This window comes from Cynara cardunculus, assembly GCF_001531365.2.
Source record: "Cynara cardunculus var. scolymus isolate 2C chromosome LG 7, CcrdV1, whole genome shotgun sequence".
NCBI classification, from domain to species: Eukaryota; Viridiplantae; Streptophyta; class Magnoliopsida; order Asterales; family Asteraceae; genus Cynara; species Cynara cardunculus.
In genome coordinates, this window is record NC_037534.1 from 2752793 (window position 1) to 2772165 (window position 19373).

At 34.4% G+C, this 19373-nt stretch overlaps 2 protein-coding genes across 6 annotated transcripts; one reads left to right on the forward strand and one right to left on the reverse strand.

Moving 5' to 3' along the window:
• Positions 1-81: 81 nt before the first annotated feature.
• Positions 82-6924, forward strand: LOC112515329 (calcium/calmodulin-regulated receptor-like kinase 2). 4 transcript variants are annotated; one of them, XM_025122081.1, is made up of 9 exons: positions 82-334; positions 408-480; positions 2528-2899; positions 3818-3971; positions 4457-4583; positions 5003-5103; positions 5188-5259; positions 5565-5768; positions 6507-6924. In XM_025122081.1, exons 3-9 carry the CDS (start codon positions 2574-2576, stop codon positions 6801-6803), a joined length of 1281 nt encoding a protein of 426 aa, XP_024977849.1. In that variant the 5' UTR covers positions 82-334; positions 408-480; positions 2528-2573; the 3' UTR covers positions 6804-6924. The 4 variants fall into 4 exon arrangements, with proteins under 4 accessions (XP_024977849.1, XP_024977850.1, XP_024977848.1 ...); XM_025122082.1 differs by having other exon boundaries at positions 408-462; XM_025122080.1 differs by lacking the exon at positions 408-480 and having other exon boundaries at positions 83-334.
• Positions 6925-9315: 2391 nt separating this feature from the next.
• On the reverse strand, positions 9316-11572 carry LOC112516004. Of its 2 annotated transcripts, none has more exons than XM_025123009.1 (5): positions 11216-11572; positions 11032-11099; positions 10579-10699; positions 10083-10129; positions 9316-9834 (listed from the first exon to the last, which is right to left on the reverse strand). In XM_025123009.1, the coding sequence occupies exons 1-5, from the start codon at positions 11319-11321 to the stop codon at positions 9595-9597; spliced, it is 582 nt and encodes a 193-aa protein (XP_024978777.1). In that variant the 5' UTR covers positions 11322-11572; the 3' UTR covers positions 9316-9594. The 2 variants fall into 2 exon arrangements, with proteins under 2 accessions (XP_024978777.1, XP_024978776.1); XM_025123008.1 differs by having other exon boundaries at positions 10546-10699.
• Between the last annotated feature and the right edge of the window lie 7801 nt (positions 11573-19373).

The window sequence follows — 19373 nt, forward strand, 5'->3', positions numbered from 1 at the left end:
CCATATAGTCTACGTATCAACACACCCTAAATAATAATATAGATACATTGTTGTTTGCAAGCAACATGCTCAAAACAGACATAATAAACGAAACCACACCTTACTCCTTGATTGACTTTAAACAATTTGTACAATTTCGTTGAATTCGCTTCACCAAAAACCCAACTTGGAAACTGCGAATTGTCGTCATCTTGGTAGACCCTTCTTTAATTTCTACACTTTACTAAACCATCCCCTTTTCCACTCAAAACCACTAGACTCGGTCTTGTTTCTTTGTCAACTTTTCTCCATTGTTCCACTGACTACAACCCGATCTCTCTGTCTTAATTGAAAGGTAAACATCCATCCAATTTTCTTCTGTGATTGTTTTTGTTCATTGGTAATTGCTGTTCGTTCTCGATTTGTAGCAAAAACCAGATTCATTTGATGAGAGTGCGAATAAGGGGATCGTGAAATCATCATGTAATGAACTTGGGGAAGGTTTTGTGATTTTTGGATTTGCTCATCCTTAAATTTCTTGTTTGACTGTTTATTCGTGTGCTGGTCAACCTTGATTTTTATCTGCTCAGTTGATGTTACTTTGAAGTTTTGAATAGCTTATTTGTGTTATGAATTCTGCTGAAAAGAACTTGATTCGAATTTGGGATGTTAGTTTTGAGTATGGTTGAGTGATCGAGTTAATTAGGGTTCTTTGGGGACCACTATTATTGGTGTCATCAATCATTTTAGTGTGATCCTGATTTACGTTAGATATAGATTTGGGGATAAGGAAAATTAAGTGAGTTAGGAGGTGTGTAGTGCTCACTCATAACGCAAATGTTGTCTTTATTACCGTAGATCGCCATAAGGCAGCAGGGGTCAAGGGGGCTGAGCCCCCTTGCTGGGTTTTAGGGCCAGCGTCCCTAGCAGGGTTCAAGGGCTAAAACACTCCCAAGTCTTAACTCTTCATAAAATCCAGAAGGTTGGAAACCTTCTTGAAATTGTTGGAAATTTGACCAAGTATGGATGAGAGATAGTGTAATCGGAGCTCTGGACCGTGTAACAGAGCCGCATGATTAGAGCCTTTGGTCTTTGGGTCAGGGGTATCTCTGATCTGTATGATCAGAGCTCTGGACTTTGTCTAACGTTGCCTTTGACTTTGGGACAGTTGTAACTACTCTCATATCTTATTCATTAATGGTTATAACCGTTTTTAACCATCCATAACCGTCGATCTCTCATATAAATATGTAAACGAGAACATGGGTGTATATAAGAACTCAATCTTACGGCCTTTTAGATAAGAGTTTCTCGTGGATTATCCCAATACGAAATCTGTGATACCCAAGGGATTAAGGGACAGATTATTGTATTCGGAAAGTGGACTTTCACGATCCAACGAGATCATCCGGTCCACAAATCATCCCCAATCCTAACACCCCCCAAATCCCAGTTACCCTCTTTATTGATAAGCATTTGAATTGAACGTAAATCTTTGTGTAACGGTAATCATGATGTGTGATATCAATTGAGATTTTTAAGGCATTATAAGGGCATTGATCGTTCTGCCTTCTTGAATAATGATCATTGTTTCTGTTTCTATAAAGAATTTAGGTGTTTATTTGTCATACAGCAAAAGGATTTTGTTATATTTGACGATGGTTTTGATAAAAGATCGTTCTAAAAAGGACAGAAACATAGAACTCCAGTGTCTTGTGAAATTTGAAACAATTTCTATTTTGGGGCGGATGGAGTTTTGGGACATGATATTCCATCCATGCCAAAAATTAAGTGTCCCCATTTATGTTTTAGTTTTGTCCTGAAAATAAGTGTTCACTTTTCAAAAGTAAGTGCTTACATTCCAATTCTACCCTTAATTATGAGATGGAGAAATTCATTACCGTCTACGCTTATAAAGGGTAAAGTTGTCATTTAGTTGATTAAAAAAATGTAAGAGCATCTTCAACAGGTATGCTATATTTTCTCTCTCTTGCAAATTTGGAGATTTCGCCATTTTCTCTCCTTTCTTTTCTCTAGTTTAGAGGAGAGTTTAGCATATTTGTTGGAGCAAACTTTTCTCAGATCTCCGAGATTTCTAAATAGCATAGCTATTGGAGATGCTCTAATAATTACACATTTCTAGAACTATGTATTATGGACATTTATTTTGGTATGAAGAGAATAGAACCCTCGAACGTTTCTGCCCGTCATCAACATTACAATATTTTTTTTCGATTTTTGACTTGGATTTACAAGATTATCTTATTTTGTTATCGTCAAAAGGGTGTTTTAGAGATTTGATGAATTTCAAAGACTTCCCTGAAACTATCTCCAAGTCGAATGTTGCAATTTCCATCATGAGACTTGGAAAGCCTTAGTTACATGCTTCCTATGTCATATTGTGACGAGTCACCAAAATAAATCAATTCGAAACGAAGCCATTTTTTTATGTTATTGCACATTGAAATGGAAGATTGTGTACATGTTGTTGGCTTAAATTTTAATTAAAGGAATAATTTATAATTAAATTTACATTTTGATGATGTAGGTTTCTTGCAAGATGTTCCCATTGATGCTACAAAGAGACCGAAAATATGGTACCCAAAGCTGATTTAGTGATCATCGGAGTCTGCGTTGGCTTGGCTGTTGGCATTCTTCTAGCATCACTTGCATTCTTTGGCGTACGGTGGTACAGAAGGCGTGCTCATCTTCGAAAATGTGCAAATGACAACTCTCCATCAACACTTCCTATTCGTCAAAATGGGGTAGACACAAGTAACATCTTGAGTGAATCTTTCGCGAGTTCTGTGACCGTTAAAGTTTCAACTTATCCTGCAAAAACTTCCCTGCTATCAAAATGGAACAAAAATGGTAAAGAACAATTAGCTTCGGCATCTGGCCTACCAAGATACACTTACAAGTATGTTTTTTTAAATCTTCAATCCTTTTTATTTGGAATATCATGTACCCTCCCCCCCCCCTCTTCAAAAGCCTTAAAGAAGAAATATCGACTTTCTGGACCATTTTTCTTGGGTTTTTTTTTTATTGGAAACAAACCGTTCTTTAAAAGTGCAAAAAGAAACATGCTACATTTTGCGAACCTTTTTAACAAATATCATTCGTTTATCAATGTGTTTCGTTGGTTCTCATCATTTTTAAGGTTTTCATTTGCTTATGCCATACATACATAATATATATATATATATATATATATATATATATAGGGGGGGGCTTCTTTTAAGAACTCTCTAAATCGTGAGATCTTTGAGAACCAGTGCATCATGTGCTATTTCATATGAATTTTTGTTCATCTATGACTAGAATTTACTGTAGATATTAATGCATATTTGTTTCACAATGTGTTCATGTGAAACAAAATTTTAAGGTAGAAGTTCTCACGGATCTCACGAATTTTAGAGTTCTCAAATGATTAAGCCATATATATATGTGTGTGTTTATATATATATATATATATAAACATATGCACAATTTAATATATGTAACCGACTTACATCGACTACATCAACCTTTTAATGGACTCTTGTCATATCTTTAAGGGCACCGTTGTGATTTTTTACACATACACTATATTAGAGATTGACTCTTTTCAGGTTCTCGAATATTGCCTCTTCTAAAATTTCTTTTGTCTCACGATAATATGTGATTTTGAATTCTTATCATATCTTTAAATACAGATACAAGTCAACAAGTTAAAATGGTGGTAACAGGATTGGTGTTATTGTAATTCATGTATTTTTTAAATTATTGTATATATATCGAACAATTACATATATTTATGTTGGTTTGAAGCACATTTTTGATCCCATTTCTTTTTCAGGGACATACAGAAAGCTACCAAAAACTTTACAACCATTTTGGGACAAGGGTCTTTTGGTCCGGTGTACAAAGCTACAATGCCTACTGGTGAAGTTGTTGCTGTGAAGGCTCTTGCTTCTGATTCCAAACAAGGGGAGAAAGAATTTCAAACCGAGGTAATTGTCGTTTCCTTGGAGTTTTTCTATGTGAAATTACTTATATGCCATTATGCCTCCTAGTAGTTATGTTTGGTAAAATGTAGCTGATAAGCTAGATGACAATGTAAAATTACATAAAAGCAAGTGTTGAAAAATTAATCAGAAAAATATAAGGGGACACAATTGGAAAAAAATGTCCCTGGAGCTTATTGAAACGCTACCTGAAGTAGTTTTTCAATAAGTTAGCTTATAAGCTAGCTTATGATTAACCAAACAGGATTTTTTTTCAATAAGCTTAGCTTATGGTTGCCGAACAGGGCCGAGTCCTAGTCATACGAGGGAACTTAGGCTCGAATAATCAAATAAGCCGGCTCGGATTGACTTGGGCTTTCAAGCCGTTTACGATATATGATTCGTGTATGAAGTCCAATGTGACAACTCTATGTCCGAAAGATTATTACGTTTTGCATACTTGGATATAATTAGGCATGGTCTTGTTGCAGGTATCTCTTCTTGGAAGGTTGCACCACAGGAATTTGGTGAATTTAGTGGGGTATTGCGTAGATAAAGGGCAACGAATGTTAATATATGAATACATGAGTAACGGAAGCTTGGCAAGTTTTCTATATAGTACGTCAATAATCACTCGTTTCTTGTTGCTTTGCCTCATCCCAGTTACTCCTTCCGCCCAAAATGTGTTGAATGAAAAAGCATACAATTTTAGAAATATGTAATAATTTACACTTTTTGATCAAGTAAAGTGACAATTTTACCCTTGATAATAGACGGAGTAATGAATCTCTCCATCTCATAGTTAAGGGTAGAATTGGAAAGTAAGGCGGTTGTTTGCTTTTGAAAGTGGACACTTATTTTTAGACAAACTAAAATAGAAATTTGGATACGTATTTTGGTACGGAGGGAGTATCAAGATATCGTTCTACATTAGATATAGAACTCAATTATTCATAAGTTTGATTCAAAATGCCAAAAATAGAAAGAAATTGGCTGAGTTTCTACCTCTTCTGTTCGTCTCGTACTAAATTAGGAAGTTTTCGTGTTATTAGATGAAGACGAACACACATTGAATTGGGAAGAAAGACTTCAAATTGCCCTCGATATTTCGCATGGAATCGAGTACCTTCATGATGGGGTTTGTCTTTTTTTCTTTCTTTCTCCCTTTCGTGTGGTTAAGTGTTCAAAGATGGATGCTTACATACATGTATTCCTCGAGCAGGCAGTTCCACCCGTCATACATCGAGACTTGAAGTCTGCAAATATATTACTCGACCACTTAACGAGAGCCAAGGTGAGATTTTAGTTGAATAATTAACTTTTCGAACCACTCTATTTGGTGTTCCGCTACAAATTAGTCATTTTCCGTACTAAATACTACACCTTATAAGAACCAACGATTTCGGACAAATTGTGGGTACATAGAATTCTCAAAAGAAGATCGTATTGGGCATCGTTTTGCAGAGTGTCAAGATCTTTTGCGTTTTTTCAAGAACGTTGTATTATTTGGCTCGAATATTAGTTGCTAGATCTGTGGTTTTGCGTTGTTTTTTCTTGGAAAAGGCACGTATGTGACTTGAGAAACTTACAACTGAATAGGTTGCTGATTTCGGTTTGTCAAAAGAAGAGGTTTATGATGGTCGAAACTCGGGACTTAAAGGTACATATGGCTATATCGATCCTGTGTATATATCCACAAACAAATTCACAATGAAGAGCGACATCTATAGTTTCGGGATCATCCTTTTTGAGCTCATTACAGCCATTCACCCACATCAGAATCTCATGGAATACGTCAATCTAGTAAGCTAATACCGTCCGTTTCTAAATCTTTCAATAGTTATAGCCTTTTTCTCAAGTATATAATATTTATGAGTCAGGCTCAGGAAAACCTATAAAAAATGAAAAATTAGGAACACCCTGATAACAGTTCAGCTGGATGCTATGCACATGTGTATATAAATAATGGAAGTTGTTTCTTGGTTTTTATGTACGTTTGCATGTTATGCACATGTGCATACCGGACAAATGTGGATACAAGTAATTAGTAAGCAATTTGTCCGGTATATACATGTGCATAACATGCACACGTGCATAAAAACCAAGAAACAACTTCAATTACTTGTATGCACATGTACATACCGTCCAAATGAAGGTTGCCACCATGTTCCTTACTTTTTCATTTTTTTGGTTTCCCCTTGAACCTCCCTCTAATATTTATATACAACAAATACCACAGACACTCCTCATCTTTGGTGTTTCTTGAACGCTTGACCTCTAAGGAGATGGGCTCTACCAGTGACCCGTATACTATTGGGCCAATCACCCTTTGGTGTTTTTTGAACCCTTGACCTCCAAAAAGGTTGGGCTCTGCCAATAACCTGGATATTGTTGGGCTAATTACCCTTTGGTGTTTTTTGAACCTCTGACCTCCAAGGAGGTTGTGCTCTACCAGTAACTCGGATATTTTTGGATCAATCATCATTTGGTTAGTTTTAACTAGTTTCTTGGAATAAAAATTTCACTTTATTTGGTTAAAAGGCGGCGATGAGTTCAGACGGGATAGATGAAATTCTTGATAAGGAGCTTGTTGGTGAGTGTGATCCCGAAGAAGTGAGGAGCTTGGCACGAATAGCACACAGATGCGTACATAAGACACCAAGAAAACGGCCTTCAATGGGGGAGGTCTCACAAGCCATAATGAAGTTAAAGCAGAGGCGGTTGGTCAGGGAAGATAGCACAATGTCGTTTGCAGGCGAAGAGTTCTCGGGTGTCGTTGGGTGCATCGAGTTACAACAAAATCAGTTGAAAAAGATGACAAGCATAGCTGAATCCTGATTGAAATCTATTATTTGCATCTGAAAAGAGCCTCTTATTGCAGTAATCTTTTTTCCAAAAGATATTGTATGTATACTTTACATAGAGAAATGAATCAATGGCATTGTGGCCCTTTTTCCCATTTTGTTGCTGGTAACTTCACACATTTTGTGTGGATGGGGTCGTTTACCAAATGCTCACGGGGTAAGGTTTATCAGCAATAGGCAGTAGTCATTACTACCCTTATTGGGTAATATCTACCAATAAAATGGGTTATTGGTAAGCATCTGTTCCGGTAAGTCTTAACTGGGTAAGAAGATTCTCGGTCTTTGCTATGCTTCTTACCAGGAAAGATTCTTGATCGTTGTCATACTCATTTGGTATGATAAGTGACCCTGATAAACGCTTATCCGATAAGTGCTTGATAAATGACAGTTTAGATTCAGATCAGTTAAAAAAGGAAAAGGGTAAAGTGTCATACAGATGTTGAGTTTGGATGGTATTAGGTGTCTATATATAAATGTTGTATATACTTCAAGCTAAAGATGTTGAAAGATTCAGAAATGGATGTATTAGCTTGCTAGATTGACATATTCCATGAGATTTTGATATGGGTGAATGGCTTTAATAAGTTCCAAAAGAATGATCCCGAAACTGCAGATGTCGCTCTTCGTTGTGAATTTGTTTGTGGATATATACACGGGATCGATGTAGCCGTGTGTATCTGTAAGGCTCGAGTTTCGACCATCGTAAACATCTCTTTTGACAGACCAAAATCAGCAATCCATTCGGTTGTAAGTTTCTCAAGGCACCTATGAGCATTTTTTCAAACTAACAATTTGTAACAAAACGCCAAATAAGTGGTTTGAAAAGTCGATCATTCAATTGAGATCTCACCCTGCCCTTGGCTCTCGTTAAGTGGTCGAGTAATATGTTTGCAGACTGATCAAGTCCCGATGTATGACTGGTGGAATCGCCTACTCGAGGAATATATGTATGTAAACATCCATCATTGAATAAGTAACCACAAGAAAGGAGAAAGAAATAAAAAAGGACGAAGCCGGTCATGTAGGTACTCGATCCCATGTGAAATATCGCGGGCATTTGAAGTCTTAATTTCTTCCCAATTCAATGTGTGTTCGTCTTCATCTAATAACACGAAAACTTCCTAATTTAGTACGAGACGAACAGACGAGGTAGAAACTCAGCCATTTTTTTCTATTTTGGGCATTTTTTATCAAACTTATGAATAATTGAGTTATGTATCTAATGTGGAACGATATCTTATTAATACTCCCTCCCGTTACACCAAGATAAGCGTCTATATATATTTCTATTTTAATTTGTCTTAAAATAAGTGTCCACTTTCAAAAGCAAACAACCGCTACTTTCCAATTCTATTCTTAACTATGAGATAGAAATATTCATTACTCCGTTTGTTATCAAGGGTAAAATTGTCACTTTACTTAATCAAAAAGTGTAAATTATTACATATTTCTAAAATTGTATGTTTTTCATCCCACACATTTGTTGTCGGACGAAGGGAGTAACTGGAACGAGTCAAAGCAACAAGAGACGAATGATTCTTGACGTACTATATACAAAACTTGCCAAGCTTCCATTACTCATGTATTCATATATTAACATTCGTTGTCCTTTATCTACGCAATATCCGACTAGATTCATCAAACTCCGATGGTGCAACCATCAAAGATGAGATATCCGTAAGAAGACCATGCCCGATTATTTCCCGGTATGCAAAACGTAATAATCCTTCCATCCCACGTACTCGTGACACTGAACATACACAAATCATATATCGTATTCAGCTTGACAAAACCCAAGTCAAGCATTATAGGTTCCCTCATACGACCAAGGCTCGACCATATGGCAACTCAAAGGTCTTGTTTGATAAGCATAAGTTTGCTTATTTTCGAGTTTATTAAAAAAAATTGTATGTTAGTCAAAGGCAATACAAGACACACTACAACGAAATCGGGTTTAAAGAACACTTCCAATTTTTAAGCGTCCTAATAGACCTCTTTATAGGACTTAATTTATAGGACTAAAAAAATAAAGTGTCATATTTAAAGGTGTTATAATAAATAAGTTTTTTATTACACTTTTAATATAAAACGTCTCATTAGTAACTTTATAGGACACTATTTGAAAAATTGTCCTATAAAAACAAGTGTCCTATAAAAAATGAGTTTATAGGACATTTTCTCAAAAGTGTCCTATAAAGTTGCTAATGCGACACTTTGTATTAAAAATGTCCTAAAAAAACTTGTTAAAACGCCCAAAAACGTCATATAAACTTATTACAACACATTTAGATAGGACGCTTTATATTTTAGTCCTATAAATTAAGTCTTATAAAGCGGTCTACTGAGACACTTAGAGATTAGGGGTGTCCTATAAACCCAATTTTATTGTAGTGACAACTTCGTCTTATTCTGTTCCGTCATGTTTTATGTATCAAACACACCCATAAAATACAACTTTCAAAGCATAGAGTACTACATGATCTCACATAACTAAGCTAACAAACCTTTATGTATGATTAGCAAACCCTTTTATTAGTCTCTTCCTGACCCTTCTATTAAAAAAAAACAAATAAATACAAACACCCAAAAAGAAAAATAATACCATCTTGGGTTTTGCTACTTGTTAACACTATCTATATATGTTAGGGGACTTCACTTCTATAGAGGACCAAAATTGTGAGCCTAAACCTAACTCTTTTTTTGGCTTATTTTTCTTTCTTGAAGTTCAAAATCACATACTGAACCAAACCGCTATTCGGTTATAGTCAGTTTCTGGGCTCGTGGTTGTTGATTGGAGGCTTCCGACGAGGCCTCCTCATGCCACTGTAATCCCTTCGCATCATTTGCATAACCTTTTTGTCAGCATCTTCAAGTAGCCTTTTCCATTCATCGCCCGTATCTTCTTCTGGAAAGATCTTGTTTGTGTTAAAACTTTTGGAACTTGCGACTTTTTGCGAGCTTTGGCTAGGGTTTATTGTCATCCTCTCCGATGTATTTTCTTGTCCCTGCAACGAACAAAGTAATTAATATGTGTTAATAATGTATCATATATATATATATATATATATATATGTGTGTGTGTGTGTGTGTATTCTAAGATATATGTGCACGTGAATGCACAAGATTCGTGTCACGGATGAACTAAAAACATCATTAAAAGACGATATAAGATTATAACGAGAGTGGGCACGTCTCTAAATTCACGTGCTCGTCCATATTAACGAAGGAGAGGGGATATGAAATGATGAATTACTTGGTTATTCAAGAAATCTTGTGGTCCTTCCTTTGCAGCATTGATATCTGTTCATCAAAATACAACCAAAGTATGTCAATTTCCCATATAATATTACACTTCAATGAAGCTTATAATTGACCCAAAATTAACAAATCTTTTAATGCTAAAATCATTATAAAAAGTTAATTAAATTACTGGGTTACCATAATATTCTATCCAAATTCAAAAAGTATGACTTTGAAGGTCAAATAACTGCATTTTTAGGCTTAGAATATGTGGTTTTAATTAAAGAAAATGTATTACATATAATATTAATTAATTAAGAGGGATATGTGATTTAATTATAATTAAATTAAGAAATATATATAATATATATGTATATATATACACAATTGCAGTAATATATTATTGCCTGTGTATCAATTATTCCTAGGAGGGTGGTGTTTTGGCACATGATAATCAGCAGTGAAAGCAACAAAACCTGCTTCCACATTCAACTTCTGGGCATCATCACCTGCTGAAGTGCTTCTTGATGATCTTGAAACCATTTCTCCATCTTCTTTCTTCAACATCATTCCCATTTTCCTTCCTCCCATTCTCATCACTTCTTTTGATCCCATCCCAGAAACAACTTTCTGCTCAAATTAATAATCATTAAATACATAATTATATTCATATGTATATATAGGGTTAGGTTCAGAAAGGAAACCCTTTTGAGCATATATATATATATATATATATATATGATCACCTGCAGCTCAGGAGTTTTGAATGCAATAAGTCTATAAAATGTGACAAACCCAGAAAAAGATTGATGATAAGGTCCAACAATAAGAATATTGACACACTATGTTAGTATATAGAAAGTCTTGATCAATTCAGTCACTAGTTTCAGACCCCTATTAGGAATCATTAGGTTTTAACTGTTGATGATGATAGCTTTTAGGGAGTAGCTAGAAAAAACTACCTTCTGATCAAAAGATCCATCAGTTTCCTGAGTTCCTTTGGCTGAGTTTACTCCCATTAATCTCCTTTCTAGCACAGAAAGAGACAAGTCATCAGAAAGAGACAGAGTCATCATTGATCAGTACATACATACATACATATATATATATATATAGAGAGAGAGAGAGAGAGAGAGTTATAAGGACCTTGGTGATGATCAGCATATGCATGTATGGAAAGATTTTGGAGTCCAAATGAAACAAGGAGAAGAGCTACTACTATGAAGCCTTCATCAAATCTCATGAACACCATTGTTAAGTAATAGTTTCTTTGTAGGTAGCTGCTAGGATTTCTTTACTGCCCAAGATTATAATATAAGACGGTTAAAGAGAGATATGGAGAAGAGCATGTGGGGTTTTATAGACGATTCAAAGCACGCACCACAGTCAAACCTAGCTAGGGTTCCAACATGGTCTTCACTAAAATATATGTCTTCTTGAAATCTGCACACCTTTGAAAGACTTGATATTCACGAAAATCTGTAAAATATTAAAAGATCTTGTTTTCCCACTTGTTAATTAATAACATGAAGCATTTTAAAATCAAAGTTTTATTTGATTATAAAGAATTTCTTGTAACCAAAGTGACTTTGTTCTATAGAGTATTGTAGTCTTTAGTCTCCTAGAAAATCAGAGGTTCAAACCTCACCAAAGATGATGAAGATGTGTTTTTTCTATTATATATGTTATGGAGATTCACAAAGTACAGAGTTGTTTTTGCTAAGGAGCACCAATCCTAATTTGGTTCAAATGTAGTTAGCATTGTATACGTAGATTTCTACGAGAACCAAAAACTTTCATGATTGCATGCACTGATTGGTTGAACCGTTAAGACGGGTGATCGAAGATTCTTTTATATGTTAATTTTGGTCATCTTTATGTTATTATTTTGTTCGGGTTCCTTAACTTCTGGTCCCTGTTTGTATTCTTTTATGCTCGTATTTCATTGGCTAATCGATGTTGTTTGCTTTTCTTGTGGTTTTTTCCGCCTTTGATCTTGGTTCCCGCATCTTACGGATCCGGACCACCCTCTTCTTGTTCTCGTTTTTGTTGTTTAATAAACTTTGTTTTTGTTTATGTACAAAAAACATACTTTTCATTATCTTGGCTTATGTATCACATTTCATTTCATTTTCATTGTTGATTACATTTATAAAAGAATGTGAAGATGGAATATAAAGGGATGGTTGATTAAGAAAAAAGCATGAGAAATGAAGAACACATGGAAAGTACGAAAAGATTGAATAGAAAAAGGGGTGAATGAAGGCAATGGTGATTAGTCAGAGATTCGATTATCAATCTTGAATCATACCCACCTTACCATACTTATTTTCTGATCAAACTTCTATTTTACTTAGTTTCTGACATCATTTCAAATTACATTTTAGTTTTCCCATGCATGATTTGTTTGGTATATATATATATATATGTATATGTATGTATATATATAATATTTATATCATATATATTTGTGTTAATTATGAGAACGCGAAAACACCCTTATCACATGTGATAATATGCGTGAGGAGACCATGTGATGTGCGGACGACGTGTTCTACAACTTAGGTCACGCCAAAGGATGTATGCGTCTATGATTTAGCATCGTATGTGATGGTCTTGATGAATTATACATAGTATCTCATTAACAATAGCCTTATCACTTGTGATAATACTTGTGAAGGGACTTGGTGGTGTAAAAGCCGACTTGGCCCGCAACCAAGATCGCATCGAAAATCACCTGCGTCTTTGATTTAGTATCATATATGTGTCATATATGATGGAATAATATTATCACATGTGATTGTCTATAATAAAAATGTGTTCTCGCATTCTCATAAAATGATAGTGTTCTCCTTTGAATCATTCCCTATATATATATATATAGCAATCGCCCCCCTTAAGCAATTTATGAAGTTTATAGTGAGTTGTAAAGGTAAACTCAATACAATTAATCCAGAAGATGTTGGAAAGAAAGTCCAAGCATGGATAGCTTTCCAATTAAAGAAAGCATGCATCCCCATCAAACTTTGAATATGCTTGCTCTTTCTTGTTTTGTATACACTCGTATCACATTTATATATTCTTTAAACAGCTAAGCTATGAAAGTGTCATTGACCTACTGGCATTTACCTTATCGATATATGGAGTGCAACCTAAAAATATGCTAAGTATCCAAGAATTTTTGGATACGGTGACACCATATAAAACGGTTGCATTTTCTAAAACAACGCGGTTGCATCTATCACGAACCTAACTTTTTTACCGGAGAAACAATACGTGCCACCTCAACTACCCCTCTGGGTCCGTCCCTGATTCAAACCCGATCAAAAGTGAACATGTGTGAGTAATTGATGCATATAAGTATTATATATTTCAAAAAAGAATATATATATATATATATATATATATGGAGAGGAAGGGTTCAAACGAAAACTCATGTGATTTCGAAAGACGTGAAAAGATAAAACTCGTAAGAAAAATAATTAGATTACAGTTTAAATGTAGATATATCATTCGAGTCAATTTACTTTCTCTTATATACATACGTGTGTGAGAGAGAGAGTGTGTTTTTTTTTTTTTTTGAATGGGCGTATCTTTCAAGTCAATGCAAGTGACATGTTTGTACGACCACCATGCACCACCCATCTCGATAACTGTGTGTTTTTGTGTGTGTGAAGTCGCTATATATATATATTTATATATATTCATCAAAGAACGCAAAACACATGAAAGGCTTGATTATATATAAATAAAATATAATTAATAAATTAATTAATGAAGTTGGTCAGAAACTTGGTTTTGTCTCCTTAAAGGACAAGTTGACACGTGGTTGTATTGTGGTTATCAAGGCTCTTGCATCATGCCTTATTTACCTTTTGTGTCCTCTTCTCCTTGCTTCAGGTACGGACTTACTCACATTAGATCACAAGTTCAACGTAAACTAACTTACCTCCTAAATGTTGCATCTATCACTTTATATCGTTACTAGACGAGCGTCAAAGGGTTGCGCCCCCCATGTAAGGGCAAGGCCTCTGATGGCTGATGCAACATTATAAAAATCAAACACAGATCAAACCCATTGAGTTGTGAATACCTGGAAACAATCTTTTTATTGATTCAATGAATAACGACTAAAGTCGAGTTCACCGTGAACTTAAATTTGGGATGAAAAACGAAGTTAGTCGTCTAACTTACACCGTTAACATATAAATAAGAGAATGGGTCTAGAAAAGAAGATGGGCCTATAAAGCCCAAACCAGAAATTAAAAACATAGCAAAAAAAACACAAATTAAAGTGTATGTAAACATGTACAAATGATGTTTTTAGGGTACCACCCAAGGCGTGCTCCTTCTTTCAAGCTTTGAATTGACGTATTATGAGCCTGAAACAGAGTCCTATAACAAAAGTTATGTGTTTATAGGACGCCAAATGATAATCCAGTATACATTCAATCAATAACCGTTGATATCTAACAAACCTTGTGTTATATCAGTTGTATATATTTTCAGACTTATTATTTATGTAAACATAAAATGCCTACATCTTAATTATCAATATTCAGTTAAATTTGATCATAATACAATAAATCCGTTTTATATATCGACAAAAACAATATTTACACGATAAATATTTGTTACTTATTTCAATTTAATTGTAGTTGATGATATATTTATAGTGTCTTTGATGTGTAGCTCAGTTACCAGAGGGATGTCACGAATTTCCCAAATATAAGGTGGTATTTGGTTCACGTAATGGGATCTATCAAATGAATTAGAAGATAATTTAATTAGGTTCGATCATGCATTTGATTGACGGTATTTAAAATGGAATCTGTCAAAGAATTTGAAACTGTTTGTTTGCTTTGTTGAATATAAATAATAACGGTAGTGGTGGGGTGAAGACGATGGTGGTGTCGATGGCAGCGGCGGTGGGGACGGTGGAGATGACTATAGTGATAGCGGTGGCGGTAACAGCGAAGATGGCGATGGCGATGACTATAATATAAAATATGTTATTATGTCGATTAAACATTTTTTAAACGTTCTAAAAGCCCAATCTGGTTGCATTTCAGGTGCAAAAGTGTAAGTTTACAACGTCTTCTACTTTTAAAAAATTTACTAGTTTTACCCCCGATTTTCAGCTTTTATAACTAACAACGTTGTGGCCTTGAAGGTTCATTTGCGATCAATCCAGGTCGTTCGTGGTCGTCCGAAAGATTAGTCGATGCATATAAACTGACTTGGAAACCCACCGTTGCTAAAAAATATTGTTTTTTTATACGTTAATATTTTTTTGAATATTATTATATAAATAATAAATGTTTGAAAGTGGGTTTTTGGAAGGAAAAGGGAAGTGGGGCTTGTAACTAAGAGTAGTCCATTTCTAATGGGATTCAGGAGAAGGATAGGGAATGAATGTTGTCGTTAATTAAGAGTGATGGAAACTTATGTGGAGCCCCCAACACATTCACAAAAACTATTGGGGACCACTTATGTAAATCCAATTAAAATCAAAGGGGGTCAAGTGCAATTATAGGAAAATTGACCAAAATCACCAATTTTCCGAGAAAAAAAATCACTTTTTAGCCATTTTTCCGATCAAATTCTCGTTTTAGTCCAATTTACGTAAATACCTTATAGATTTGTCTAAACTCGATTTTCAGGTTGAAAAAAATCATTATACAAATTTATGTAAGGATCCATATTTACGTAAAAAAAAACTTGAATAAAAATATGTATTTGTAAAAAGAATACTTGTTTTTTTAATCTAAAAATAAGATATACATAAATAAATAAGACATTTACATAAATTCTAGCTAAAATAAAAATTCAGAAGTTGTTTACTAAACGTTTATCCGGTTAAGCACTTAACAAGTCACATATCTTACCGGATGAATATGACAAGAACTAAGAATCTTATCTGGTAAATGATGGTGACGATTCCTACCACGGTTAGCACTTACGGGATAAATTGCTACATGTGATATCGTTTTAATTGATCCAAATTTTACCTGATAAGTATATAATAGTATTAAATTTTAACATATATACATATTAAATAAATGTTTGATAAACGGCCATCGGTTTCAAAAATGAATAGACAATAAATTATATTGGCAATCAATTTTTCATCATTATAGCTTGTTGGTTTGTGCCGGGCTCTGATAGGGTGTGTACGAGCCAAGTATGCATGCACCATGTGATTGTGACAAGTGGCATTGATCAATCCTTATCTTTGACAGCGTTTTTTCCTCTATTGTACTTTACATGGCTGGCTGGTTGGATAAGCCTTCTTTTTGTGGACTTAAATTTGTCTTTTTTAACACTCATTTTCTCACCATTGGGCTTAATTAATAAGATATATAGTTGAATAAGTTAAAATCAAGAGAATGATATATAAAATTAGTATAAAGGGTTGTTTTGCAATTGCTGAAAGGTTTGATGCTGATTAAGTGGTCAAAATGATTAAGAGGCTCTCATGATATAATACAAAATGAAATATAATTGTTTGGTAATTGTGTACAATGAAATTAGGGCTCTTAATGGTTAAGAAAGATTCATGATACAAAATCATTCAGAGGGTTTTAGAACCATTAAGAATCAGACTTTTTTTTGTCAAACAAGATTCATCTCTTAACGATTCAAATGTTGCCTCTTAATGGAACTATTAAGAAGTAAACAAACAACCCCAAGATTAGGGTCGTACAAAAAATCGTCAATCCATTAAACCTGTTTAATCCAATTTGTAAACAAATAAATTAAACGTAACATGTCAAATCGTGCAATTAATAGGGTCGAGCAAAGGACAATATCAAGAACCATGAAGAATTAAACTACTAAAGCAAATGAGTAACTAATAGAACAAACTCTAACTGATACTAACAGTTTAACAAGGAAAGTGATTAAATCAGATATCATAACATCAAAATACGTACATGCAAATTACAAAGACGATGATGAGGCGTATTACTTTTGTCTTCTGGTAAAAATTAGAGAGGAACTGAGATGGGCTGCAGTTTTATATTCATTGATGAAAAGCCCTGAACAATTTAAAATCGCACGTTTAACATGCTAAAAAACGACCATCGTCTGCAAGAATTTTCATTAACATTCACCAAGAACCAATTGCACGTTTTTGAAAAAAGATATTGAAACTTCACGTTATTTCACGAAAAGGGTTAAATCATGCTCATATACGTAAAACCCATAAACAAAAACGCCCATTCGTTACAACAGTCATTAAAAGGGAGAGGGAGGGGGCCGACAGGAAAAGATTTTAACTTTTTTCTTTTTCTTTATTAAACAAGTTGCTAAAATTACTAAAATATCCTCATTCACATGAGAGACGTTTAATTAAAGAAATTGACGGTGTTATTTAAAGGAACCGAATCCGTAACGATTTGCAAATCACAGTTATCGTTAATGTAATAAACAAATCATAAAAATAAAATTAGCAATTTCTTTTAAACTATAGGGACTAAAATTGTAACTTAATTTATATAATCGGGTGAAAACAGAAACGGTGGACTCGTCGACTCCTGGCCAAAACAAACAACGAGACAACACTCAATCATTGGAGCCGTTGAACGGTCAAATCTAACCCCTCACCCCCCCACCCCGCACCACCCCTATAACTTTTACGAATAAATGGGAAATATATTCGATGGTATTTTTTTTAAATTTTATTTGAAAATTCTTAAGGTTGTGATAATTTTATAAAATGGTGTATTATGTGTTATTTATATTATATTTGTTTATCTACAGTTTAGATTTAGTGTATTGATTAATATATATTTGTTTAAATATAAACCAAATACTTATGAAACAAATACATTATAAAACAAACTAGTTGTGTACCCGCGCAATGCGGCGGGATGTAAATTTTAAATAAATGTAATCGAGCATACCAATTACGAATAAACATTTATATTTGAAATTGTCACACACTAAACATCATTGATTGTCATAGCAAAAGCTAAATTAAACGGGAAATTGTTTTCTCTTTTCAATTTAAAACTTTGAATGACATAATTTCTGGATGAATATAAAGTTGATCAACAAATCAATTAGTTTTATATTCAATATGTTTCTTTGTTCCATATGTTGGGTAAGAGTCTTCTCCGTGCTTGCAACGGTCACGGGGTAAGGTAAGTGAGTTGATAATCGTTTGGTAAACGGTCTCCTAAATCTAAAAAAGCACCTTCCATTTTTACTCTTTGATATAGGTTTCAAAGGCTATTAATCTTGAATGGAAGTTTTGTAATAGAAGCACCACCTTATTGACTGCAGGCTGATGTTACTCGGTTGTTGCATGTAACTGTTTTCCTAGCACCACCTTGGAAGTAAGCTAAATCAAGAACACAAACATTTGGATCGAAATTTAAATTGCATGTTAGAACTCACTTGAGGTTGGCGGTGGTTGAGCATCAACACCACCAGCCAAGTACATGAGGTTCTTTTGGAAAATGGCTTGCATATATTATTAAGTTTAGGCAAGACAACATAATAAAATGTTAAAATGAAAAAGACAGTTTCAAATGGTTTGTCGAATAGAAATGAGATCTGATTTGTACATAGCATTTTAATATGTGTAAGCGATACATATTACTACCCAAAATCACGTCAACGATACCAAAAGTGTTTCACTTACAGACAACATTTTAGTAAACAGATTGTGGAAGATTTCTTTTTGGAACTATCACCCTGAGATAATCATCAGAGATCTGATGATAGAACCAAAATCAAAATCAGCAAGTACAGAACTAAAAACCATAATCATGACAAAGCATACAACAAACATACAAATCATCATTAACAGGATTCCTACCTCTTCTGCCAATATTTCATGGGTCTTTATTGCAGTTAGCCAAAAATCAGGGACACCCTTTTCTGGAAAAAAAAAATGAAAAATAATAAATTTGGTTCTTATGCACAGAAAAAAGAGGGGAATCATATATGAAAAGCAGGGTTAAATTATATAGAAAGTATGTTAGGTGCCGTTTACCAAACGCTTATTCGGGTAAGCATTTACCAAATCACTTTACTTTACCGGATGAATATGACAAAGAATAAGAATCTTACCCGGTAAGAGCAAAGACAGTAATCGAGTGTCTTACCCGGTAAGTGAGGAGGAGGACTCTTACCAAGGTTAGCGCTTACCGGGATAAATTGTTGCACACAATGCATTTCAGTGAATAAAATCTTACCCGGTAAGTAAGCGATAGTGTTGAATTTTACCGGTAAGTGCTTACCAGGTAAGTGTTTAGGTAAACGACCCCTAATAGCATCACTATGTGTCTGGTCT

Excerpts from the sequence above, each read along its gene's own strand:
- LOC112516004 (XM_025123008.1), bottom strand. The coding sequence starts at position 11,321 with ATGGTGTTCATGAGATTTGATGAAGGCTTCATAGTAGTAGCTCTTCTC. Across the intron at positions 11,100-11,215 it reads ATATGCTGATCATCACCAAG|AAAGGAGATTAATGGGAGTA; the intron begins GTCCTTATAACT and ends TTTCTGTGCTAG. Across the intron at positions 9,835-10,082 it reads AAGATTTCTTGAATAACCAA|GGACAAGAAAATACATCGGA; the intron begins GTAATTCATCAT and ends TGTTCGTTGCAG.
- LOC112515329 (XM_025122081.1), top strand. The coding sequence starts at position 2,574 with ATGGTACCCAAAGCTGATTTAGTGATCATCGGAGTCTGCGTTGGCTTG. Across the intron at positions 3,972-4,456 it reads AGAAAGAATTTCAAACCGAG|GTATCTCTTCTTGGAAGGTT; the intron begins GTAATTGTCGTT and ends GTCTTGTTGCAG. Across the intron at positions 5,260-5,564 it reads ACCACTTAACGAGAGCCAAG|GTTGCTGATTTCGGTTTGTC; the intron begins GTGAGATTTTAG and ends ACAACTGAATAG.